Here is a 27,616-nt window from a genome sequence, read left to right on the forward strand (position 1 = left end):
AAAATATCGGTCATTTTCAATATTTATTATTATTTTTTGCAAAAAAGTTACGTAAAACAAATAATTATGTAATGTAAAAAGCATAAGATTCAATTTTTTATATAAAAACCATCATTTATTATTTTATAAGTTAGGAATAGTAAAAATAATTTACTAGATGTCATTACAAAACAAATCAATAATATAATCGTTCCCAATCAGCAAGGCTTTATCACAGATAGAAACACTTTCAGTAACTTAATCATTTATGAAAAATATGTAAGTAACTGATTCCCTTATCCACAAGCATCGGGTGGATTCGATATTCCCTGATTTTTCCAAAGCTTTTGATATAGTTAGGAGACATATTCTTGTGTATAAACTAAGTCTTTTGGGCATTAAAGGAACCTTATTGATCTGGATCAACAGTTATCTTAGTAAAAGAAAGCTTTGTGTTAAAATAAATTCTGTAGAATCTTACATCTTCGAATCCATATGTGAAGTTTCCCAAGGATCTCACCTCGGACCAACTCTGTTTTTATTATTTATAAATGACATTGTTGGTGTATTTAAAGATGTACAAGTTCTGCTCTTCGCTGATGATTTGAAAATATATAGAATGATGCGTACTATAGAGGATTGCCATATTTTGCAATCTAATTTGGATAAATTGTAAATTGTATCATTGGTGTGTGATCAACTAATTATTTCTTAATATTCAAAAGTGCTAAGTTATTCGTTTTCGTAAAATCCAAAGTCATGTTACTTATGAATACTCTTTAAATAATGTACTATTGACATCAGTCGCTCAGATCAGCGATATAACCCCCAATTATATTTGATGAAAAGTTAACATTTAATCTGCATGTAAATGATATAACAAAGAAAGTTATAAAAATGCTTGGTTTCATATGCAGAACAGCGAGTGGTTTCAAGTCACTTGAATGTTTGAAAACATTGTACACTTCTTTAGTAAGAAACCAGGTAGAGTATAATTCGCCTATTTGATCCCCATTGTATAAAACGCTTTCTGACAATATAGAAAGGGTACAGCACATATTTTTAAGATTTATTAACTTTAAACTGAATATTCCAATTCAAAATATTAACTATGTCCTTTTGATGAAACAACTTAACAATACCGCTGTCAGATAAGCGGATCATCTCTGAACTTGTAATATTAAATAAAATTATTAATAATTGCATTGACAACCCTGAAATTCTCACCAAAATAAAATTTTACGTACCGACCAGAAATTTGAGGCAAAGAACTACCGTTTTCTTTGCCAATTTTAAAACCAACTATGAAGCTCATACACCTATAAATAGACTACATCATTTTGGCAATATATTTGGGAATATTTTAGACATGTTTAAATATACCGTATTAGTTATAAAACGATATATTTTTAATCACTTTACTTAGATGTATGAATTCACGACTCCGTAGTGAATACACTTTTATTTTTATATTTCTATCTTTCTTGATACATATTTTGCTTTCCATAATCCACACTATTAAATTTAATTTACTTCATCATAAAACATTATTTATTGTACACTATATATAATTTTATTTATTTTATTTGTGTACAAATATTTTTACAACATTACAGATATTTTATCTAACTAATTGTAAAAGTACCATTTTCACAGTGAGAATGTAGTGCCAAAAACCTTACAAACTCATTGAATTTTCCGAAGAATATGTCGAAATTTTTATCTAATATATTTAAATAGCGTATCGCTCTTCCCACGGGCGAATTCGGGTACAGATTTGTACGACTCAATCGGCAATATAATATGTTATGGTGACGTGCCCGAGAGTATAATATACTATATAGTACTATGTACTTAACACAACTGTATTACTTGTTTTTGTAAAAGCCCATTAGAGCGTATTCATTTTTGGGAAATCGACAGTTTACATTTAATCAGTTTGTACATAAGTATTATATAGTAAAATAAAACCAATTATGGATTTCCTCCTTGTGACTTTAACTGGGAGAGCATAATATGGAATAAGTTATTTAAATTTGTGAGAAAGAAATATGAATTAAAAAAATTATATAAAACAAAAGATTATATAAAACGAAAAATTTACAAAACAATACATTTATAGCCATGGAGAGAGGTGGTAGATTTCAAATCAAATAACAATTCATATATAAACAATAAAGACATAAACATTATTCACAAACCATCAGCCCTACTTACTAGCGAATACCTGTTCTTCTTTTCTTTGTTGCCCATTCTAAACAATTAGTAACCTCTGGAAAAAAGATTTAAGGATTATATAGGTCGGTTTTTGTATTTATTTGTAGATGATGAACGTACCTACATGTTAGAAGTAACGACGCGGTCTGTCAAACTAATCATTTGATACGTTTTAAAAAAATCCGTGATGTCGAAATATATCAAAAAAGTTTAACTATCGTGTTAATCAAAAGCGATTTTATTAGTGACAGTGTTATCCACTAACTCCATTTTGATCTTGCCTAGTTAATCCAAAAAAGTTTATAACCTGTGTTTTTTTTTTTCAAACTAACTACCACACCTATAAATCGACGGCATAATCTGGGTTATAAATTTGAGAATGTTGTGTATTTATTTTTGGATTCCGTATCAGTAATGAAACGAACTCTTCACAAACACTTGAATTATTGAAATATAAGAGAATGCCACTCCTTAATAAAAAACTCATTTTATTTTACCATAATTTATTAGATAAATTATTGTTACAACTAATATAACTGTATAATTATAAATTTATGTAAAAGCACAGTAGGGCGTGAATAAATAAAACTAGGAATACGATTCTAGTGAAGGGGCACTCTCTAATATTCTGTGCCGCTGGTAGTCAGCCAGATGGCCAAGTGTTGCATAAAACGAGATTTATAGTAAAAAAGTCAACTTGGGCTAGAAATGATACATAATAACATAACGACTAGCCTTTAGTGTGATCTCTTTTCTCATGTGCCTACACATTTACGTATTTATTTTTTGTAAAATGAAACGTGCTCTCACGTCGAACTCACCTCGGTTACTGAAGATAAATAACTTGCGTTGTGATTTATATAATGCGGTGATACAAGGAACAATATCTTAGTATTAAAAAACTGTTTTTATTTATTTAAGCATTGTTTTAATGCTTTTCAAAATAATTTTATTTTCTCATCGTTTAGACAACATTGACGTGGTGATAATGTATTTATTTAAAATTCTTCTGCATTTAGAATTAAAGGATATAATCGAACTTAAAGCTATTTATAGAGGTTCTGTAAATATTTTTTTACGCAATTGTTTTAAACATTTTAAAGCGTTTTGTTTTCTCATTGTTTAGAAGAATAAATTATCTGTTCAAAACATAATATTATTTTCTTATAAACAATATAGAAATTTACAAAAAACTGCGTCAAAAACCGCAATTATGCTGCGCTTACGGTAACATCCCCTTAAGTGACTGTCAAAATACTCAAAATACAGAAACAAGAAGTTTGTTGTGCGTCATTATAACCTCTTCTGACTTCTTGTTTGTTATTGTGTTCGAATTTGGTGAGCTATGACGTCACTAAATTTGCACAGCTTTTTTTCCGACAACGCGACTGCTTCCAGCGTCATTTTTAGCACTAAATAAAAACCTTGTCTTATGAACATTATTTTATCATTAAAAAAATTATAACTTTTCCCCAAACAGTTGTAAACGGTGGTTACTCCAAATGTAATTTAACGGTTGGATTTCTGATATTTGACAGTGAGCCATGGAATCGGCAGAGGAAGGAAAACAGTTGACTGATTTTAGTAGAAAAAAGATCCCTAAGGCGAATGTGTGACTAAAATGATTTGTAACCGAATTACCATTGAGTTAATTAATTATTAGATTAAGTGTAAGTCCTCGATCATCTCATTAGCTTTTTTTGCTTTTTATGGTGGAAGTACCTACAAGTAAAACAATTTAAACATTTAATATTTGATTTTCTGTTTTTATGGAACACTAGATCAAATGTTATCATCTCGTCGTATTGCATTTTAATTAATTTTGAAAATGAAAAAATACACCCACGACCTCACCTGATAAACAATTTACCAATGTTTAAAAAACACATTACTACGAAAGAAAAATACATCTTCCATCATAAATATGTTACTCACGTAGACTGGTTGTGATATCATAACGTTCAGAATCAGCAGATACATTCGTACCAACCAAACGGTGTGTTTTAAAGTGATGGTGTTTCATTATTTTTTAAATTACGTATACACATAAAAAGTAAATATATATTCAGAATCAACGTTTATTGATCTAAATGAATATATATTTTACCAAGCCATAATATTTTCCACTGCAGTTCCTTATTATTTTTAAAGGACAAATCTAGTCGGTTCGGAAGCTCATAACAGTGGTATTTAGTGTATTTCTTGTTTGAATATTACGGTCTACGTCAAATTAAGATACTCTCAATAAACGCTGCTTCAAATGGCTTTAGCAGTGTTTGGTGACCAGTTCTGAATAGCCAGGTACACTTTTTCTCCTCCCCCTTCCCACTGGTTGGGAGCAGTTAGGATTTCCACGAAAATTTCATAGTAAAAGTTGTAACTTTTAACTTAGTAACAGAGTTGAATCGCCCTACGATATTGTGTAATGAATAATAAATTTAATTAAAAGTAGTGATTTTATTGTTCCGATACGAACTAGCTTCAACAATTCTTGTGAAAAATTATTCTTAGAAAAGTTCTTTCAATATGAAAAAGTACAAAGTTTTTCATTGTAAACAAAATTCTGCGAGGTACTTTCTTCGTTCTTATTAGAAAAGAAAACGGGCTGGTGGAGTTTTTCATCAAGAGTAAAGATCATTATAAAGATTGAAAATTGGCAACAACTGTAAATATAGTGACTTTCACGAAAAGGTTTTTAGCTATGTTGTGAGTTATAGCTTTTGATTTTGGAGTAGTTTATTATATAGTAATGAATCTTCTATGAAATATCGTGATAAGCATGATCGATGTTCCAATCTTACCGCGTTTCGTACGGTAAATTTATTCAATCTTTCAAGATTTTCATGAAATAAATGCTTTCGGTGGGTTATTTTTTCAGCGGAAAGATTTTCTTTTGATTTCTTGTTTTTTTTATCTATGGTGTAGAAAATAAAACAAAAACTACATTGTTTTTGTTTTTAACATTAACCGCTCGAGCGATGGCTTGTATATATAACAATATACACCAATCAATATATTCATAATAATTATATTTGTAATCAAAGGTACAGGAAATATATAGTACGGATATGTGCTGCCTTATTTATTTGTATTTTAAATTATGAAATATAAGTTATTGAAGAATTCAGATTTTCCCGATTTTGTAGTCAATTTTTTGAGTTAATGGTAATTATTAAAAGAATAATCTTTCCAAATCTGCTATGGAAATACAGTAAAATATAAATTATTTAAAATAAAAAAACATCGTAAAAAAGACGTTTTTTTTTATCTAAATTTGAAATTTATATACGAACAATTGTGTTCCAAGGTAAATCTATAGTTGACTAGTTAACTTGACTCTATAATCATGAAAAATCGATTTCCATAATGACCTATTTTTTTATAATTTGAAACACAAATAAATAACGAAGCACATATCCTTACTAGAAATTTACTATATCTTTCAATAAATTTTTTTTAGTTTCTTTGGGTATTTTGGCCTCAAATTCATATTTATGTTTTGTATGAAAAAGGCCGCTTAACCGTTCTCTTCAATTGGAACTTTTTACTACGGTTTAAAGCCAATGAATCCACCTGGATTTCGCCGTTTATCTCATACTTTTGGGTTCTTTAATTTTGCACATTATGACAAGCGATCACTCAAAACGTTTTTGCGAACTTCATAATATACTTCAAAAATCGAGTCGAGAGCCCCACTCAACCGCGGAGGCCGTCATTAAAACGATATACCTATTTTGTAATATTGTAGATAATCAGTTACCGTCATATTTTTTGTACCACCGAGGTTTGAAATTTAACCAGGCAAATAACTTCCAGATTATAGGGTTTGCTTTCTTTCAAGATATACCTAAATAGTATCAAAATAGTGTCATTAACACGAAGTAACTACTAAAAAAATCTTATAATATTCTTATCATTCCCTTGTTTGTTGTGGCAATGATTTTTAAAATCCTTATTTGTTGATGTTATTCGCTGTTAATATTTCTGTCAACATTTTTATACTGAACACCCGTGTTGGGATGTATATTTCCCAAGGGATGTCGAACATCCTTATTTTCTACTTTTTGCTGTGGAACATCAAATCTATGTTGTACTGGACATTAATATTAATTTACAAATCATCCATTTCACGTAGCATTTGCAGTAAACATTCTATGTCCGTTGCATTGGTTTTAAATTTCTTGTAGTGTTTCCATTGATACGCTATATTCGAAAAAAACTTTTTTTTTTAAATGTATAATTTTATTTAATAAAAACGAACTAACATGTTCCATAAAAATATTGTACAATAATGCTTACGAAATTCAAATGGGATGGAGATGTACAATGTCAGGCGAGGGTAAGTGAGACGGAGCGCTGGGCTATTGGGCTAAATGGAACATTTGTTTGAATCAAAGTTTGTATGAAGGCACTTCTAAGGTACAGGTCTACAGAGACAACTTTTTATCAACTTGAAATTTTGAATTTCCAAAAAAAGTTTTTTTCGAGACCATATTGTACAACAAGAAAAAGTCACATTCCCAGTAAGATGTTCACATTGAAAATCCATATCTTATGTAGCTTAATTTAGTAAAATTTCCATGGGAAGTTTTTGAACACTCGTTTTTAGTAAAAAAATCTATTTCGTCAGTAATCAGTGTCATTGATGTTGATCATCCTTCTTTACAACATCGTAATGTTAAACTTCCTTGTCGTTGGGTTACTATGCCGTTAGTAACAGTGATATCAACAATCGACACCCGTAAAATAAAGATTAAAACATTTCTTCAATACTAAAATAGCTGAATTTTACACTTTTCTAGATCTGAAAACATGGAATGAAGGAAAGAAAACTCTTTTAAAATTTGTGCATGAAGTGAAACGTAATCATTATTGACAATATAAAAATAAAATAAAACATTTCATTAAAAAAACTATTGACTAATAGTATAGTGAAAATGTCGGTTAATCACCGACAGTGCGTGTGTGCACGTGACAATTCACGTGGTTCGACCAATGGCCACGTGGAAGATGTTATCGACAACGTGTCCGCAACGTTGATGAGAAATGGTACACCAAAAGCACCCAATGAGTTGTAAGTATTAAAAAAATGTTTCCTTCGATCCATAAGGTTTTCCAATAAGAGGTGTTATTTTGATATTCAAAGAAAAATGCCATTTTTTAATATAAATGATCGATTGTTTATTTCATTATAAAGAGGAAGGTATGCCGTTAATAGTGAAAAATAACATCAGTCAAATGACCACCACGACCACCCCTAGAGGACCATATCCTTTTCATGAAATTTTCCATAACCAAATCGCAAAGTGGCTGCCTTATGTCCTCGATAGCCTCACGAATTCCATCTTTGAGGTCTTGAATCGACGCTGGGCTGTTGGCGTAGACCTTCTCTTTGACGTGGCCCCAAAGGAAGAAGTCGCTAGGTGTTAAATCACAAGATCTCGGTGGCCAATTGTGATCACCTCTTCGAGAGATAACACGGCCCGGAAACTTTTCACGTAAAAGATCAATGGTTTCGTTGCTTGTGTGGCACGTAGCGCCGTCGTGTTGAAAGTAAACGTTGTCCAGATCAATACCATCCCGTTCCATTTTATGGCCGGAATTAAATACACATATCACCTCTTATTGGAAAACCCTATATATAGTTGAATCTAAATTAAAAAACTTTGTATTTATTTAATGTAAATTGTTATTAGTTACTAGGCAAAGGCTTCTTAAAGTATCTTCCTAGGTTTATCCTAGTACTACGATATTTTTAGGATTGACTATTCACATAAGAAATGATAGAGTTAAAATAATGGAAATCATTCAGAACAGAGGTATGATGTCTATATTGTGCTGAAGCAAATATACTAGGATAAAAACAATCCAACGCCAACTCAATATTTTAAGTGTGTGGCAACGTTTGGTATATATTACCCTAGTATTTATATACAAGTGAATAAATAAAATGTTACCAGATTATATGTTAAAAAGTGTTAGTATTAATGGTACAATCCATGGCTATCCTACCAGAAGCTGCAACGATTTTAGGCTTTGTAAGACAAATTTATCGGCAACACAAAACAATATTTATTATAAAGGTTTCAAAATGTTCAATGAACTCCCTTTAAATGTTAAGGAAGCCAAATTGCAGTTTTTCGTGGGTTATGTCTCAATGTTGCGAAGTCCATATATTAGTACGTAGGTTATAGAATATGTTTATAGTATTGTAGAATAGATCACTAGATATAAAATGTTGGATTGTATAACTAAATAAAATATACTTAAAAAAGAGTTAGACCAAGGAAAATACTAGAAGACCTTTATGTTCCTATTTACTACACGTATTACATTGTAGGTCTGGTTGTAGTGGCGGCTCCCCACTTTTAAGTGAACTGAGTTCTAAGATTGATGTTGCTGTAGCTTCAATTTTTTTCTTATTTTTCATTATTTTGTATAAAGATTTTCAGTTAGGTTAGGGATGTCGCCACCTAACACTTAAATAATCCTGAAAATCTTCATGCAAAAAGTTGAAAAAATGAAATAAATCTTCATGCAAAAAGTGAACATTGTAAAAAATCTTCATGCAAAAAGTTGAAACATTGAAATAAATCTTTATGCAAAAATTGAAACATTGATAACAAATCCTTTTCAGCTACTACAATCAATAAAGTCGTATTTTTTTTTAATCTGTGCACTGTAAGGACGGGTTGTTACGCAGACTTTTAAGAATTCATAAAATTTCCAAGTCAATTCTCAGGTTCTGTGAAAGTTCTATTCAAGTTCTGTTATTATATCGTTATGGGGCAATTGCTTCACAAAATTGAATAACAGAACTTGAAACTTAACTTCGAAATTTGATGATTTGTTCAAATTCTGTGAAACAACAGCTGGCCCTTAAAAGTTGCAGCTCGCGACATTTGGTTATGTAGACTGAATAATTTATTTATTTTGTTATGCTTACGGACCACTGATTTAATTAAACCTGCTCTAACTAAGCTATTGGCCACAGACATAGGAATTAATAGACGAGAAGATAATGGCGAGGGGTAAAATCAACTGTTGAAGAACGAAGGGGGTTAAGCTGACTGTGATTCGTCAATAAATCAATCTGACAGTAAATAGGCATCTCGCATTATAATATCACCATTTAGTTCTTAAAAGTAAAATCTGCTTTTGAATGAATAGACATTTTTACATGGGAGCGCAAATTACTCGCCACGTTATGAACTAATTTGCGAAGTCCAAATTCGGCAAAGTAAATTTCTTCTGTTTGCAGAGTCGTAGTTAGTTTCAGAGTATTTAGTTAAGACACTTTTACAAATGTTTCATAATTTACTTACCCCAGTAAACAACGATGAGCACACTTGAGAATCGCTACATTGTGATGTGATAGTATATGTTTCTAAAACTGATCCATATAATACGGTGTGAATAAGCTTAAAATAAAGTAAAATAATGCTTACTTATGGAATGTAATACGACAATTGGGTTTATTCTCTTTTTCACATCTATTTTTACAAGTTTTCATATCACAAGTCAACATTTTGCCGTGTTATTTCGTAAAATGAACCGATGATGCCTCGACCATAGTTCGCACAAGAATGATGACGTCACGTTTTCAAATTTCACTTGAGGCCATACGCGAGCCCAGCCGGCTCCAATGGAACCGGTATGGGGAGTGGGGATAATACGCTTTTAATCACTTAGGGCAGGTCTACTAATATTCATATATCTATGCTATTGGCCCATATAAAAAAAAAACATTAATTTACCAGTATTTTGTCTAGTTCCTTCGCCAAATTCCTTCAGCTTTATTCATGAAAATGACCAATAATGACTGTAAGAATTTCTTAATTTTGGCAAATGCGCAAATGCCTACCTTTAAATTTAAAATTTGACCCATCGAAACCTTAATTTTTTTCCAACAGTCATGAATGATTTATGAAAGAAAATTTAAAAAATAAACTGTATATATTAGTCCAAAATTACGTGCAGATTGCTCTTTATTTCGGATGGATTTATTTAGCAAACGATTCTATCGGTTTTCATCAACATTTCATCGGCCATGAAATTCTGCAAACCTGTAGGAGTAAAATTAACCGACTATTTCAGGAATTCTTGAAACAGATGACATGAATCACTCCGAACTGCTGAAACATCTCGGTTTCCTGCTTAAATTAGTGCGATCCGCCAGAGAAGCTGGGAACACCGTAGAGGATTATTCATTATTTATTCCTTGTCGAATGAATATTATCGTAGCATATCTTACCGTTGTACCTGTAGACACGTGGCGATTGCGAATGCACCCTTTAGTGTTGATATAATATGATATCACTTTCCATTTTCATTGTGTTTTATAAATACTATGATGAAATTTTTGCACTTCAAGTTGTATGAATAAATAATGCAAATATCCCAGGTGAATAAATCACTACACGAGTAATCGAATGAAAGTTGTTCTCTATTATGATTGTTTTTTTCAGGTCTCAGTGATCGTGGAGATCATAGAGTAGTGTTGATAGAGCTGAGTTACGCACCTAAAGAGTGAGGGAAATTACACCCTTTCTCTAAGCTCTGTGATCGTGGAGATCACAGAGTAGTATTGAAAGAGCTGAGTTATGCGACCAGAGTGGGGGAAATTAGACCCTTTCTCTAAGCTCTATCAAAGTAGGGTTAATAGAGCTGAGTTACGAGCCCAAAGAGTGGTGTAAATTAGACCCTTTCTCTAAGCTCTATCAAAGTAGGGTTGATAGAGCTGAGTTACGAGCCCAAAGAGTGATGTAAATTAGACCCTTTCTCTAAGTTCTATCAAAGTAGTGTTGATAGAGCTGAGTTACGCACCTAAAGAGTGAGGGAAATTAGACCCTTTCTCTACGCTCTATCAAAGTAGTGTTGATAGAGCTGAGTTACGCACCTAAAGAGTGAGGGAAATTACACCCTTTCTCTAAGCTCTGTGATCGTGGAGATCACAGAGTAGTGTTGATAGAGCTGAGTTATGCACTTAAAGAGTGACGAAAATTTGACCCTTTTCTTAATGTATATTATTCAAAGGGTAGTGATCTTGAAAATCATGGTTATTCGCTTACCTAAGCTCAACACGAAGGGAAATTAGACCCTCAAATTAGAATTCGGTAGATGGACGATAATCCAACTTTAATCTACAGATATTTGGTCCATGTTAGGTTAGGTTGGGTTAACCTGAAAGTTTGAGGTAAAAGAACAACAATAATTTCGCTTATTGTTCAATAATGTGCTCATTTTTCTATGTCAGGAACAACGGATCAGGATATTGTCGAGCTACTTTTATCACTGACGACTGTTTCCGCACACGTGTGCCCTCAATACATTGTAAAGCCCTGCGTCTATGTCCGGTGACATTGTTTCAAACATCACCTAACCGTCTACATTTGCATTAACTCGCACACCATGCAATGTCACGTTTTCACTTCCCACCGGTGCTGGACTTCTCTGTAAGTTTAGAAATGATGCATTATTCAAACGATTCTAATAAAGGTACAAACCAGTAGCGTGCAGTTCAATTTGGAAAATAATTGTGTAAAGAAAACTGAACATTCTTTATTGGTCATGGTTGCTATGATATGTATATTAAAGTGATAATATATAGTTGTTCCGCAAACAATCTTTCTAATATTGCGAAAAAATCACTACACGAGTATTATGCAGTATTGTCATTAGAAATTACTTACGCGGTGTTCATTTATTTTTGTCGTAAATTGACAATTTATTTCGATGGCTCGACAATTAGGTATTCTCGGCGGTATTGTTTAATAAAAACGAACATTTCAGCATATTTTTTAAACTTGACTATACGAGACATTAAATGAAAATCCATTACACAATCGCACTCAATCTGACTTCCATCTGCTCAACTACGTCCTACGTCCTATTCCTATATTCCTCTCCACCCTCCCCACTAACCCCTCAACATATTTTGAAACTGAAAAAAAACCTGTTTTGTCACGCTTCACTTGCTAATTTATTAAGAACCTTTTCAAATTATTCGTAATCAGGTTAAAAGACTGAGATTGCAGGCCTTTAACGAAAAATTTATATGTTTCCCAATAAACTTTCAGTAAAACACGAATTATCGCGATGACGGAACGCGTTTATAAAAATACTAATAATTTCGCATTTCATCATTGTATATTATCAGAACAAACGCAGGTGCATGAACAGTGTATCGGCCGTATTGGATGGAAAAATAAAAGAAAAACTGTTGAAGAAATGTTGTTCACGAAGTGCAAACTCTTAACCCTTTTATTTATTAGGCAGTTGAATCGTTGACTGCGTTGAATGATATTCGCAAGTAGGTATTATATTTCAACTATTGGCGCTAATTATTTTCAACAGCGTTGGACGTTGAAACAATATAACTATTGTTTCCAACGGCTAGTTATATTTTGATACAGTACTAATGAACACATTTTCCGATTTATTATGAAAGTAATAAAACCTTAATAGGAATGGCCTGTATCCTGTTTCTAAACAGGATTTATATCAGCATAATTTACTATGTTCATTATAAGATTTTCTGTTAATGTATTCGGCATTCTGTGAATGAACGTAATCGGAGAAAATGATTAGGTATGAATCGAATGGCATTCAAATATCGCTTTGTGAAAAATTGTCACATCCGCGGTTTCGCGTGCCGGAAGACCATATAAAAGTGATATCAAGCAGATATCGAAAACAAAACAGAGAAGACGTCAAAACAAAACTGTGATATGTATTATCTAAGTTGATAACTTTCTCAGTATCGTCCTCGTGAGAGACCACCGTTGTTGAGTCGGAAACTTTCTTGATTAATTATCTGTAATGGTCACATCTGAATGGACAGGCACTTCCCAACTGTTTCCTCTATATCCTTAATAGCTTTCATCCTCAAATGGGAATGTCACAATTTCACTGGCTCTCAGCCGTTGAGACTATCTTGCTGTTTAACAAAACATAAATATATGCGGCATATGACTAGGAATAAAATCGTCTAACAAATAGAATAAATTCTAAAGTATAAAGTTTTTAGTATATTATATTGCCATAGGTCACCCTAAGTGGTTGGTGATTTAGCAGGGGTGCCCGGGTTCATAGGGTGAGATGTGTTCAGGACGCGTCTGCCCATCAGCTGCGTGGCGTGCCAGATCGGGAGAGGCTGAATTGGAGAGACACTTTGATCTCTCGAACTGGTCTCTCGACCCATCGGCTTGCGCCGCAGTGGGGGGGATATATTCATGTGCCCGTCACTCCTGGCCACATTGATCCCTAGATTCCTACCCACCCCTCATACCTTTTACCTTCCCACAACTTCCTCTCCTACGTTATGGAAGTTTCGAGAAAAACAGCATTTTGTAAAATGCTCTCGAATAAACTAAAAACCAGTAATATAATATGCAAGTCTTTATTTACTTAAAATACAAGAATTCAAAGAACAAAAATTGAATCCTAATAATACATTTTAAAAACAAAAATATGATAAAATAACAAAAAATATGTAGTAAAGATTGTTTACTACAAATTTATTACTGTATTGCACGATCCAAAGTGCATCCAAAGATTTTTTAATTTTTTTTTATATATATAAATTACAAACAATACAAAACAAAATGAACCTTTGTCTGTCCAACTTGAAGGATTCCCGTTTCAGGACAGCCAAATTGTGTATTTAGTACACAATATTCTTACAATGGAATGGCGATGCTGTCAAAACAAATTTTGAGAACATTGTTGATTGCATTCGAAGTGACAGGATGGTTTCTTTATCCTTGAAAGAATCGCAATGATGTAATTTATTACCAGGTTCAATTTGGATAACATTAATAATTGCATTCAGAACAGATGAATGGTTTCTTTCGGGACATCACAAGTCTGAGATTCTTTCCAGGGCATTGTGGAGAACATTTACAATTGTATAGTTAGAATTTCCACATTTATAAATCAGTATAAAACATATGAATCTTATAGAACTATATTTTTAGAATTATATACATATTTATTTCGGTTAATATTGGTGTCACTCAATACGAGTAAGAATCCGTATTATATACCGTGTACCGCACGCCGCTGGGACAATTCACTGCATACATGTTTCGTCACTCTCTTATAGTACGTATACATACGCAAGCCGAACTGCAGAACTGAACCCCAACTTATGGGAAAGGAACGAAGCAACCGCAAAGGGCGCGAAACACCGCTTGCAGTTACTTCGTTCCTTTTCCGTAATTCGTGGCTCGGTTCGCAAATGTATACGTACCATTACGGAAATGTCATGTACGGATATTATTTTTAGGCGCACCACATTTATTGTATCGTGGCAATTAAAATCAAACGCATGGCCAGATGTGAACATTGTGAATATAATTGACACCTCTTGTGCTTGGAAACCGACAAATGTTTGGACGTTTTGGGCAAGTTGGTTTTAGAACAAGATTTATGGAACTGCCCAAGGTTATGATTAATACATTTCCAATGAAACTGTAGTAAATGGATAGTCATTAATAATGTGTAACTTCACGTCTGAAAGCTTTATTAACTTTGACAGTATTGCCAACGTAGATATTGTACTGGCTAGGGGATGGGTACCTCAACTAAACTCTCAAAAAACGAAGGTAAAAAAAAAACTCATAAAAGTGTTTTTTACTCCATACGAGTCCCTCTCGGAGACAATTGGGACTTGCACCGAGAAAAATTTAGTATTGCTAATTTATTAAAATTCTCTGTAAAGTATTGGTAATCCGGATAAAAACGGGATTGCAGGCCGTTTCCTGATAAATTGTTAGTAAATTCCTAATATATCGGAACACGTGTTCATGCACATGCATTTGCCTTGATTGTGTATAATGACGAAATGCAAAAATATTAGGATTTTCATGAACACATGTTCCGACATCGTGATAATATTTTCGTCATTTACTAAAAGTTTGTCAGGAAACCTATTAATTTATTCCTTAAGGCCTGCAATCACGTTTTTAACCGGATTACGAATAATTTGAAGAGGTTCTTAATAAATGAGCATTACTAATTTTTCTCCATGTCGTCTGCGTATTTCGAAAACGACCCGTAATCTAAATTATCAATCATTTATTTCTAGTGACGCCTGTACGCAAATTCCCTAGTGTATTTATTATTTATATTGGCAAGTGTTAATTATAATACATAATTTACCATTTATTTTTAATTTGGCTCGAACGTGTTTCTATGCATGCCTACTGCTAAATTTATCTTTGTTGTCGGTTATAGAATGCGCTCGAATGCATGTTTCTAGAATCGCATTAGAAGATAATTCATTTTCACTATTGGTATTTGAATCGACATATTGGCTCGAAGTTATTACTCCGAAATTATCTAAGTCCGGCTGGAGTGGTCAAAAGGTCTCTCTCTACCAGTCTCTCCCGATCCCGTGGGCAAACGCATCCACCAAGACCTATACAAACCTCACCCCATGAAACCGGGCACCCCTGCTAAGTGACGAAACGTAGCGAACCGCTTGGGGTGACCTATGGCAGGGGTGTTGGTTATCCAATAAATAGTTCCCGAGGCGGCGATACCAATACTTGCCTCCCAAATTGAAGTTGTGATCATTACTAATGATTGAGTTAGCGAATTGACCCTCAGATCTCAGGTGAGACGTTGTGCACCCGCTGTCACTCGTCTGGCACGCGTGCCAAGTCGCGGGAAGCACTGGCACCGTGCCAAGTAATGCCAATAATGCGCCCGCAGCACGTGAATTGCTGTCCTGCCGAGTCCACGTTTCAAGCCACACGATACTTCACAATTCACCTGGTCTGCATCTGTCAGCATAATAACATGGGTTTAATATCAAGTCATGTTGGCCTGTCTCTCAAGAACTTGGCAGAAATACTAGAACGCTCTTGCGAATTTCCTTGCGCTGACTAAAATTACTGTTCTCCACTCTCAGCGAGAAGGTTTTGTTTTCTTTAAAAAAACTGTTTGACTAATGATGGAAACCCTCGAAGCCTGGGTGAACCCGTTCATTCAGCGCCACGTTTCTTGATGTGTTTTTGCTGGGTACCTCTCCACTTTCATATCACGTACTTGTTGCTTGAATTTTTATTGGTTATCTCGTAGCTGCGCTCATCTATTACCAGTTTCTACTTAGCTCTTCTTCTGTATAAGGTTGTCTCGTTTTTCACTTGCCTGTTTCCGCCCCGTATTTTTGGTCCCCGACTGTATAAGGATGCGTTTAAACAGGACAAAATTTGTAAGAGCCGAATCATGAAATCTTCAAAAAAGATTCTCTAAGACCCGCATTATCAAATCTCTGCATACAGCTTCTTCTTTTATCCGTCTCACAACGTGACCCAACTAGGTGGCGAAATTATTAGTTCCCCTGGTTGTACAAGTTGCGCCCTCAAATCAATAAAGCAGCCTTTCGCATTTTTTCAAACCCCGTTAGTAAAGAAACCAGAAAATATTTTATCCAATTTATGTCTTTCCCATTTCATAACTGAATCAATCTATACTTCACGCTTGGGCACTTTCAATAATAAGATAAATATCGGTAAAAGCTCTACGTGATTATTTTGCGATGCTATTCGTCCTGAAATATTATCACAACCGTGTATTTATTTTACCAATCTACATGGCGTGCTTAGTTATTAATTCAAACTTCAAACATGAATCGGTGATAAGAAAATATAGAGAATCAGTGACGATATCCATATTTAAAACACTGAACAATTTCATAAATGATGTTCAACGAAAACAAACAGTGTTTTCGTGCAGCTTCCCAAAATTATCAGCAATATATTCTAATACAAATAATACATGTAGCAAAACCATCACAGTCTAATTTATAAAGATTCCCCAATACGCTGGTGCAGCGTTGGTATATGTAGCTCTATACGAGGAACAGGGTCGTATACTGCTCGGGTTATATCTTTAGACTGGCACCACTCTGTTCCAAACTTCAAAAACACGGTCATTTCCGCATTTCACGTTTCTTCAGATGACATTTGTAATGTAATTGACCCGGACTGTTTTGAATTTCATCCAAACCCGGCCAATTCGATTATGGTTCCGTACTATTTACTTTGGTAAATCGATTTTAAATATTCCTCTGTGGGTGCTGCAAATGATTATTACTGCTTTTTTACACTTTCTTTGCACGACCGATCGATATCTGTCTCATCAACCAGATTTTTAACAAAGTCCGCCACCTCCGTCTTACGACGATATATGTTTCTATTCCCCGGTGTTGGGCTGTTTTAAAATTTGTCAACTACTAATACTGCCGTATTACGGTCGGTATACGCAGTTCGCATGCTCGTGATTATGAGTAACGTTTTCTACTAAACCATTATTATCCCCCCGTGTTATCTATTATGAGTAAAACGGTCAATGTATATATTACTCGTGACAATGACACAAGAGCAATATATTTTTTGAGTCTTGGTACCGAAATATACGACCACCTTTGCTCAAAGACAACAAACGTATACAGCGCCTAATGCATACAACAAACTGCCACTGCAGACCATAGCAATTACTAATTCTTTCAACGAAAACACAACCGAACAACTAATTAGAAATGATCACAAGGAAATTGAAGACCTTGTGAAATAAAACTTGTTATTCTTTATGCATTCCTAATAAATGTGTACTTTCACTTTGTATTATTTTTATTTTATTATATACAGGGTTTTCCAATAAGAGGTGTTATTTTAATATTCAATCGTAAAAGATCAATGGTTTGTTGCTTGTGTGGCACGTAGCGCCGTCTTGTTGAAAGTAAACGTTGTCCAAATCAAAACCATCTAATTCCGGCCATAAAAAATCATTAATCATCTCTCGATAGCGCAATCCATTCACCGTAACTGTTGCTCCAGACTCATTTTCGAAAAAGTAAGGTCCAATGACTCCGCCGGACCATAAACCGCACCAAACAGTCACACGTTGAAGATAGAGAGGCTTTTCAACAATAACTCATGGGTTTTCAGAGCTCCAGATGCGACAATTTCGCTTGTTGACGAAGCCACCGAGGTGGAAATGGGCCTCATCACTCAAGATGATTTGCATTACATGATTCACTCAAATGAATTTTAATAATTTCAATGCGTTGTTGAAGCGTGTATCTTTAGATTTTTATTAATGGCGTAGTTTCTTCTTGTCAAATGTCAAAAAATGACTGCTTCAAAAGTAACATCTACCGAAATAGCGGGCTATTCAAAATAACACCTCTTATTGGAAAACCCTGTACTATCTAATCGTCGTCTTTTTAACCATATGTGTAAAAATGTACCCTTTCTCTTCTTCTTTTTAACACTTCATAATTATTACTTCTTATCCTTCTCATATTTATCTAAATTTAACACTTCCTAAATCTGTCAACAACATTGCAATTAAATATTTGCACTGTATATTCTTGTCACTTACCTCAACATAGACAGCTAGTCAGGTAGATAATGTAAAGAATACAATTAAATTACATTGATAATTAAGTATGGTACCTACCTACTAATATTATTGTTTTTTATATAAAAATGTAAAAGATAGTTCTTCTAAACTACGCAACGGATTTTGATAGGGTTTTCACTATCTTTTAAAACATTTCTTCCGGAAGGTTTACAAGTATAAAACATGCATATTATATTGATAGAAAGTAGAGAAAAGTCAATATTTTATAATCAAGTCGTAAAAATATATTTTGGGGCACTACATTGTTAACGCTGGCTAAACCTTATGAGATACATCAAAATAATGTACTACGGAATTGTATATCTTAAAAAGGCCTACGGAAAAGTCTTTGATCTTATAAGTTTATCTCCTAACTCAGTAGTTTGGTCTCCATCTTACAAAATTCACATTAACAACATTGAGCGAATACAAAAAAAAAATTGTACGTTTTATAAATTTTAAATTAAATATCCCTGTCGAAGACTTAAAATATAATTTCTTATTAAATACTCTAAAAATACATACATTAGAAGATAGACCTAAAATAAACGATTTAACGTTCTTATTCAAAATACTTAACGCTAAATTCGACTGTTGTGAACTCCTGCAACTTATAAAAATACATACACTCACAGTAACAACACGACAAAATACAATATTCTACAGCAGCATACATAAGCGTAACGACATTGCCCACTCTCCGATACAAACGACTTCACACCATGGGAAATCATTACTTGGGTGATGTTGACATATTCAATACCAACTTGCCAAGTTTTGTGGATCATTTAAAACATTTATTTCAACAATACTCCTAAACACATCATGTAAACCTACAAATAGCTATAATTTTCTTTTTTTGTTTCTTGTGTTTGTATGACTTGTTGCATAGCTTTTATCAAATGTAATTTTATTCTTATTTTTTATGTTTCAAAGTATTTGTCAAATTAAAATTATACTACCAACCATGTAAAAGCCCTCTGGGCGTTAAATAAATAAATAAATAACCCGCAGCAACGCCTGGTACGTCAGCTAGTATTTCAATAAACGCCAAACTCAAAAAAAAACCTCCGAATCGAAACGTTGTTGTAATGGCATTATAGCCATGTTCTTGACCAGTTACTTTCCCACCTCCTAACCCCTCCCTGCTTCCTTCAACCATTGAGGATTCCATAGTCCCACTGGCTTCGGGCAGTTGAATCTCTTGTACACTCACATAAAAAAATCATTTGTTTTTGTTTATTATTGACACATTGATTGATATTATTAAAGATCTTCACATCTAATTGTGTTATCATATTGTTTAAATTTAGCTTCGGACAGCCGAGTGTCATTTGCTTTAAATAAATCGCTAATTTTAGCATCTTCATAAAATGTTTGTAGCCAAAGCGTGTTTTGTTGACCTGTGTTTGTTATTAAGATCGAAATATTTATATACCATTGAAATATAATTCTTGGAGATCAGAAATATTCTTGGCAACTGTTGCGACAATTTTACAACCCGCTCGATGATTTGATTCTCATAATCGTTTCCATATAATTTTGTGACACTATTAATTTCTCGTTCGTTTAATCAGTAAAGTCATGTTCAATGTAATAAATTAGTCGTTGCCGTTACCCATTTACAACTTATATATTGCTAAATTTAAGTTTTATTTCTAAAGTTATGTTTTAAGCATTAAATTGTGATTGCGTTAATTTGGTTTATGTTATCAAATTGCTCCAATTCTTCAGCCCAGCATTCGTTTTACCTTTCGCATTTGACTCGTTTGACGGTATATCCTCTATCGGTATATCCATAAGCCGTGATGGTTAGTTAGTTACATTCAGACTTTTGAATAATCGTGTTCCACCATTTTACATTAAAATTGTTCAATAATCGTGTTCCTCCATTTTACACGCAACTGGTCAACAATCGTGTTCCAGTATTTTACCTTAAAATTGTTCAATAATCGTGTTCGTCTATTTTACACGCAACTGGTCAACAATTGTGTTCCAGTATTTTACCTTGAAATTGTTCAATAATCGTGTTCCTCTATTTTACACGCAACTGGTCAACAATCGTGTTCCAGTATTTTACCTTCGAATTGTTCAATAATCGCATTCCACCATTTTACGTTTAAATTGTTCAATAATCGTGTCCCACTATTTTACATTCATATTGTTCAATAATCGTGTTCCACTATTTTACCTTCGAATTGTTCAATAATCGCATTCCACCATTTTACGTTTAAATTGTTCAATAATCGTGTTCCACTATTTTACATTCATATTATTCAATAATCATGTTGCACCATTTTGCATTCAAAATGCTCATTAACCGTGTCCTATATTTTAAAGTCTTTTAAATTCTCATGTTCTACTATTCTACATTCAAAGTTTTCATTAATCTTGTCCCACTATTTTGGGTTAATAAATAATTAATAAATAAGTGTTTATTCCGGAATGTGGGGAGGTTAGAGCAGTCCCTCGCATTCCATATAGAGATACGATCAAAATATGATCAAAAACAAACAAAAAATAGAACAAATATAACAAAAAAAACAGACGAAAGATGATAAAAATAATAGAAAGTTGAAGCCTTTAGGGAGCCGTTACTAATTAGGCGCTAGTATTTTTTTCCAGTGTGCGTCAATGCTAGAGGATGGAGTGTGGCGGGCTTCCATAGTGAGGATATTTCCAGAGCTGCTTATCCTTTCCCTCATTCCTGCCACCCTGGATCTAATAAGGGCTTCATATCCGGGAACTCGCCCCTCGTGAACATACGGGAAGCGCTGCAGTATCTGGGGAGACAAAACATTGTGCGGAAGGCGTTGTTGTATTGGACCCGTAGTCTTTCTATACTACTCTTTTTGTAGTTTGCCCATAGTTCGCACGTGTACAACGTTGTGCAGAAGTTAAATTAAAGTTCGGGTAGCTTTTTGTATATGATCTATCTGTAAGTAACAAAGATATATTATTTAAAACCTACGTCATCTTTCTTGTGCACACTGTCACTTATTTTTATCAACGAAACTACATAGGAACACATACGAATTCATAATTTAGATCGCTTGGTGTTTTGGGAAATATATTATTTCCTAGTGCGTAATTCGCTAGACCGGCTAGAGGCTAAACCAATCAAAAGTTTTACGTTATCAACAATCGAATTGAAAGCAAATCAGAAAGGTTGATGAAATCAATCTATTTTTATCACTATGCTAACAAAGGCTTTAAATGGGGTTGAATCGCCTTGTTTTTGTGTAAAAAGCTGAAATGACGTCAAGAGCGGAAACGGATGCCAATATTTCTGGGACACAAAGGCTTAGGGGGCACTTAAAGGGTCCATAGGAGAAAAATCCCCGGTGAAGGACTGAGGCACGAACTGTCGGATTGGGTATGAATATAAAAGCTTATAATCTAGAACGAGACCTTTGTAAACGATTTTTAAACCTGCATACAAAATTACGAATATTTTTTACTCTGTCAAAATCGGAAAGTTTAACACTTTTGATATTTTAGTCACTTTAGAAGCATCAAATGCAGGATTACTCCACTGATATTTTAATGTAAAATAGTGAAACAAGATTAATTTGAAAGTTAAATAGTGGAGCCAGATTATTGAACAGTTTTATTTAATATAAAATTTTCACTGGATGCTGTAGACATGAGATCCCCGAGGAGTTCATGTGGTAAAACCGTGTATGATCAGAATGCGAGGCTGATGTAAGGTACTAATATTCAATATTACTGTTTTTTTAGAATCTCTTCAAATTATGCGTAATCTGGTTAAAAATGGGATTGCAGGCCCTTAACGAATGAATTGATAGTTTTCCTAATAAGCTTTCAGTAAAATACGAATGTTTTATCACGATGTCGGAACACGTGGTCATAAAAATTCTAATATTTTGGCATTTTGTCATTTTATATTATCAAGGCATATGCAGGTTTACGTGTTACATTACGAATTTACTAAGAGTTTATCAGGAAACAACCTGCAATCACGTTTTTAACCGGGATAATCTGAAGAGTTTTTCAACCCGCCACTTGTGACGTGATTATGACTTACATCTTTGGTGATGCCGCACAGTGGGCTGAAAATCGCCTTTCATAGACATTTCAAAGGTATTTTTTTTGGCTAGAAATGGATTCTGCTGATCATTACTATGCTATAAAATTTCGTATGAAGCAATTGCGTGTACAAATGAAGGAGTTATCATTTTTTTAAGAAAACATTGTATGGCACTGACATTAAAAATGAGTTTATCTCTGGAATCATAAGGTTGGCCATTATATCCTTACACACAGTTATACTACTATTTATTTGTATTTTTTTGACATACTTCGTATTGTGGCGCAACTTGCGATATTTTTTTTTTAAATCCTCAAATTGAAAAAAACATTTTTTAATGTTGATGATTCATTTTAATGCTTAAATGCTTTACATATGAGTAGGCTTGCAGTGTAAAAAAAGTTGTAAACTAGACAAAGCACTACTACAGGGCACTACATCTTATAGACACTAATATTTCTTGCAAAGGTGACAAACATATCTTGTCTTTCGGTTTTAATAATAATCACAATAATCATATCATCAAGATAAAACCAAAAATAAATACATAAACTTATAAAATATTGAAAATTCAAAAATTTAACTGTGACTGACTTACATAGACTGTGAACCGAAACGCGAACCGAGCCACGAATTACAGGAAAAGAACGAAGCAACTGTAAGCGGCGTTTCGCGCCATTTGCGGTTGCTTCGTTCCTTTTCCATAAGTTGAGGTTTAGTTCGGCAGTTCGGCTCGCGTATATATTATACCAGAGATGTGCTTTATTTCAAATAAATCCATTTCAAATGGAAATGCAAAATGCAAAATGGGTATTTTCCATTTTGCATTTTAAATGCTTTTCTAAAAACCATTTTGCATTTTGCATTTTAAATGCTTTTCTCAATGCATTTTCCATTTTAAATGCTTTTTTGCAACATTATTCATACTATCTCCACTCATCTTTTTTTCATAAGCCCCAAATATCAGTCGGTCTTCAACCTCGCTATGAGAGATAATTTACATTTGTCAAGTTGCTCCCTGGTAGGAGCCCTGGCAATTGAGTGATACCATTACAAAACATACTGAACATGGAGCCATGACGCTGTAATATTATATATTAGATAGCAGTTCCTATGTTTGTACGTTGGCAACATTAGTCCCGCGCAAATTTTTTGTGGTTTCATAATCTGAAGTCGTGGTGTTTTTGGATTTACCATCATGTAATATGTTTGTTCTACATTGATGTCCATTATTAAATGACAAAATTGTTTAAAAATACTATAATTATTTTAATTGTTTAACCTGAGAAACCATTTTGCATTTTCAATGCATTTTGAAAATAGGTATTTTGCATTTTGCATTTGAAATGCTTTTCTAAAAACCATTTTGCATTTTGCATTTTCAAATGGAAAAGTTTTGACCCATTTCCATTTTGCATTTCAAATGGTTTTGGGTACCCATTTTGCACATCTCTGTACATAACATAATATTAAGAAAGGGATGCTCAGATGGTTTAGACATGAGTGAATGAACGAAGAAAGGATTCCAAGTGAAATATATAACGCAAATGTGAATGGTAGAACAAGTCGGGAACGCCCGAGGAAAACATGGTGCGATCAAATTAACAATTTTCTTTGAATATTCCTTTTTCCATTTAGTCGTGTCATCTTTTACGTGAGGGCCCGGATACATGCGCGAACCGAAGTGCCGAGCTGAACCTCAACTTATGGGGAAGGAACGAACGGATGCTGAAAAAGCCCTCGTAAATGTCTGTTGGTTTAATAATATAATCTAAGTAGGCGGATATTTCTCATACATAACTTTTTGATGTGGCTGCTCCTACGTAGTACGTTTATTTTAAACTCTTGTTTTTAACTTTGTTTTTGCTTATCAATATAATATCGTGCGATATGGCAGATGCAGCAACAAAAACAAGTAATCTCTGTTATTGTTTTAAATCGTGGAGGCAGATGAATATTTACACAACATGTTGTTTTCATGATTTATTTACGCAATACATCTTACGAAAAATAACTATTCGATTCTCTTAGCACTGCTTAATTCATTCATTTGCTGCAAAATTATACCAATTATTTTAAATCAAAATTTTTAACACAGGTTAATCATGGTACATAACTATCTAGAATTCTACATGTTTACGGTCACATTGTAACATTTGAATTAAGTTAAATTAAATTAAAGAAAAGATAGAGCTATTTTTTAAACAGTGTCAGGAACTCACGTATTATAATATATACGCGCGTAAACTAATATACTTCAAGCATTGACTTTCTTAATGTCATTGTATCACATTTTAAACAGTGTTAGCAACTCACGTATACAGGGTGTATCGGCACGTACCCGACAAACTTTAACCAGCTATTCCTTAGCACATTTGGAGTAAAAAATGTTATGTGCACTTTGCTGTCCGATAACATTTTTTTTTTATAAAAAATTTACTATTCATATTTTCACCACATGTCACCACTGTTTTATCCTTTGTCAAAGTTTGAAAACCAACCTGGCAATATTTTATTCGAGTTTCGTTGAATAATATACGTACGTACCTACATTAGCGCGCTTTTACTATCACAACGAAATGGCATGGCACCATTCGTCTCATTTTTAGCTATTATTATTTAGTGTGTATGAAAGAGCGAACACGCTTTTTGACACACTTGCTAATAACAGCTGTTGAACACGAGAAACAATGCCAATGACAGTGACGGAGTGTGGATTTTTTTATTATTTTTTGTTTTTAATTGACAAAAAATGTTACCGGACAGCAAAGTGCCCATAACATTTTTTACTCCAAATGTGCTAAGGAAAAGCTGGTTTAAGTTTGTCGGGTACGTGCCGATACACCCTGTATACCGTAAACTAACATACCTCAAGCATTGATTTTTTAACAGTGTTGGGAACTCACGTGTTATATATACGCTCGTAAACTTAAATACCCCATGCATTTACTTTTTAAAACACAATTTATCGCATTTTAAAAAACACTGATTTAAAATATCGTCATCTTTATTTGATCGCGTTATATTTTCACCAATCTCTTATTTTGTATTTTCTTTGAATTTTCAAGTCAAGTCAAGGGAACCCACAATGGCATTGCTTGTGTATGGGTAATTTAAAAATATGCTAATAAAACAAATTACGAAATGGATCCTTACACACGGAATACATTACAACTACAACACCCATTCATTCTACACTCTATCAATTTAATCACTTTTCAGACAAAACATAATATATCCTTATTCCCTAACTTAGCGGTATAGTATGTACATAATTAATTAGTGTGATCTATTTACTAATAATTTCTCAAATTTTTCATCTTCTTATAATTCTCTAACTTCTCCATCCTCTTCTTGCAACTCAAACTAGCTATACATCATTTTTCTTTTTTTATATTATAGTAATGTATAGATTCTATGTCCATGAAACCACATGTACTCTCTAAATCATGTATCAATAAAATAGGAATAAGAATAAACTAATTATTATTATAATGATTACTTCCTCGCACATTATTATTTCTAAATACATACCTGTGATATCTTTATTTTCATTATGTTTTTATTAAAATGAAGTTAACAAAGCTGTACGCTTCATTGCAACATTAATTAATGAAAGAGTACTAACAATCTTTAAAGAATATGAAATTACAAATTGAAATAGACACAGAAAATAAAAAAATATTGTTACTGAGATTTGTTGATTGTGTTAACGTATTATTTATTATTCTATTAACGGCTGATTCGAGCATTTCAGATTACCTGCCATTTTAATAGGTCCGTACGAGCAAGAATGCGTGACGTGTTTTTTTTCATTTCTGCATTGTATTTTCTCTATTCATCTGCAGTCAAGGTTAAGGTTGACCGTAAATAATAACTGCGCCAAGTGAAGAAATCATATTACCTTTATGCTTGGAAGTAATTATTATTTTTTACGACATAACAGGTGTTATAACTTATAACCGATCTAACCGTCAGCATGCACACTTGCAATGCAAATGTATTCAATAAGCATTATGAAAAGGTTACTAATTCGAATAAAACGAGCGTATTATTGTATTTACAAATTTCATATAAAATTCTTTCACATTCCTACGTTTAGGTGAGCGACTTCTGAATGTAGGTATATATTTAAAGAAAAACTATTTGAACTTGCAAATAATATACACCGATTGTTGGAGTTTAAACATTGTATCTCCAATATTGGTTGAAAATGAGAAAAGTACTGAAATGTACCAAATATAGACTATATTTTTATGGGGTCAAATATTGCATCTCCAAAACCTACCGACCCAAAGATATAAACATATTAAAATATATTGCTAAACGCAAGTTCAAAATATTGTATATACGTAAGCTATAGATACTATAATACAGAACTAAAAACTTATTTTCATTTCACAAAATCTAATGCAAGCCGAACTGCCGAGCTGAACCTCAACTTATGCGAGCCTAGCCACGAATTACTGGAAAGGAACGAAGCAACTGTAAGTGGCGTTTAGCGCCATTTGCGGTTGCTTCGTTCCTTTCGCGTAATTCGTGGCTCGGCTCGGGTTACAATTTGCAAATGTATACGTACCATTATTTTTCCAGGTTTGCAAACCTTCAAACTCAGTTGTATAAATATTATGTTTTATTTTACATTAGCAATCTCTTGTATTCATACCAATATTCCTTACTAGCAACATCATTTGTAGTTAGTTACATTTGCATTCGAGGCTTACTTGCAGAACCTTGATACTATATATACTATATAAAATTTTACTGAAATGCTAATGTTCCATTTTGATCTCATTTTTGGATACTTCTTTATTTGTTTTAATACATGATTACTTACCTAATTATCACATTCGCCTATTCTCTTTATAAATGCTTATTTTACAATTAATTTGTACTTAAATATTCATTTATGCAAAAAAGATACATTTTATAATTTTAATGTTATTTAGTAGA

The 27,616-nt window shown here is 33.3% G+C and overlaps 1 protein-coding gene across 5 annotated transcripts in view; it reads left to right on the forward strand.

The window, feature by feature from the left end:
* Nt5b (5' nucleotidase B) overlaps positions 1-27,616 on the forward strand; it is a 105,993-nt gene that overhangs the window by 52,219 nt on the left and 26,158 nt on the right. Inside the window, exon 2 of one of the 5 annotated variants that reach the window (XM_089637221.1) lies at positions 6,999-7,270. The exons of the other annotated variants lie outside the window; for them this stretch is intronic. Coding sequence (XP_089493347.1) covers positions 7,134-7,270 — 137 coding nt within the window. The 5' untranslated portion in view covers positions 6,999-7,133. The remainder of the gene's footprint in view (positions 1-6,998; positions 7,271-27,616) is intronic. 5 annotated transcript variants of the gene reach the window in all.

The sequence above is a fragment of the Hesperophylax consimilis genome, chromosome 11 (genome assembly GCF_061612785.1).
Source record: "Hesperophylax consimilis isolate HC1 chromosome 11, BYU_Hcon_1.0, whole genome shotgun sequence".
NCBI classification, from domain to species: domain Eukaryota; kingdom Metazoa; phylum Arthropoda; class Insecta; order Trichoptera; family Limnephilidae; genus Hesperophylax; species Hesperophylax consimilis.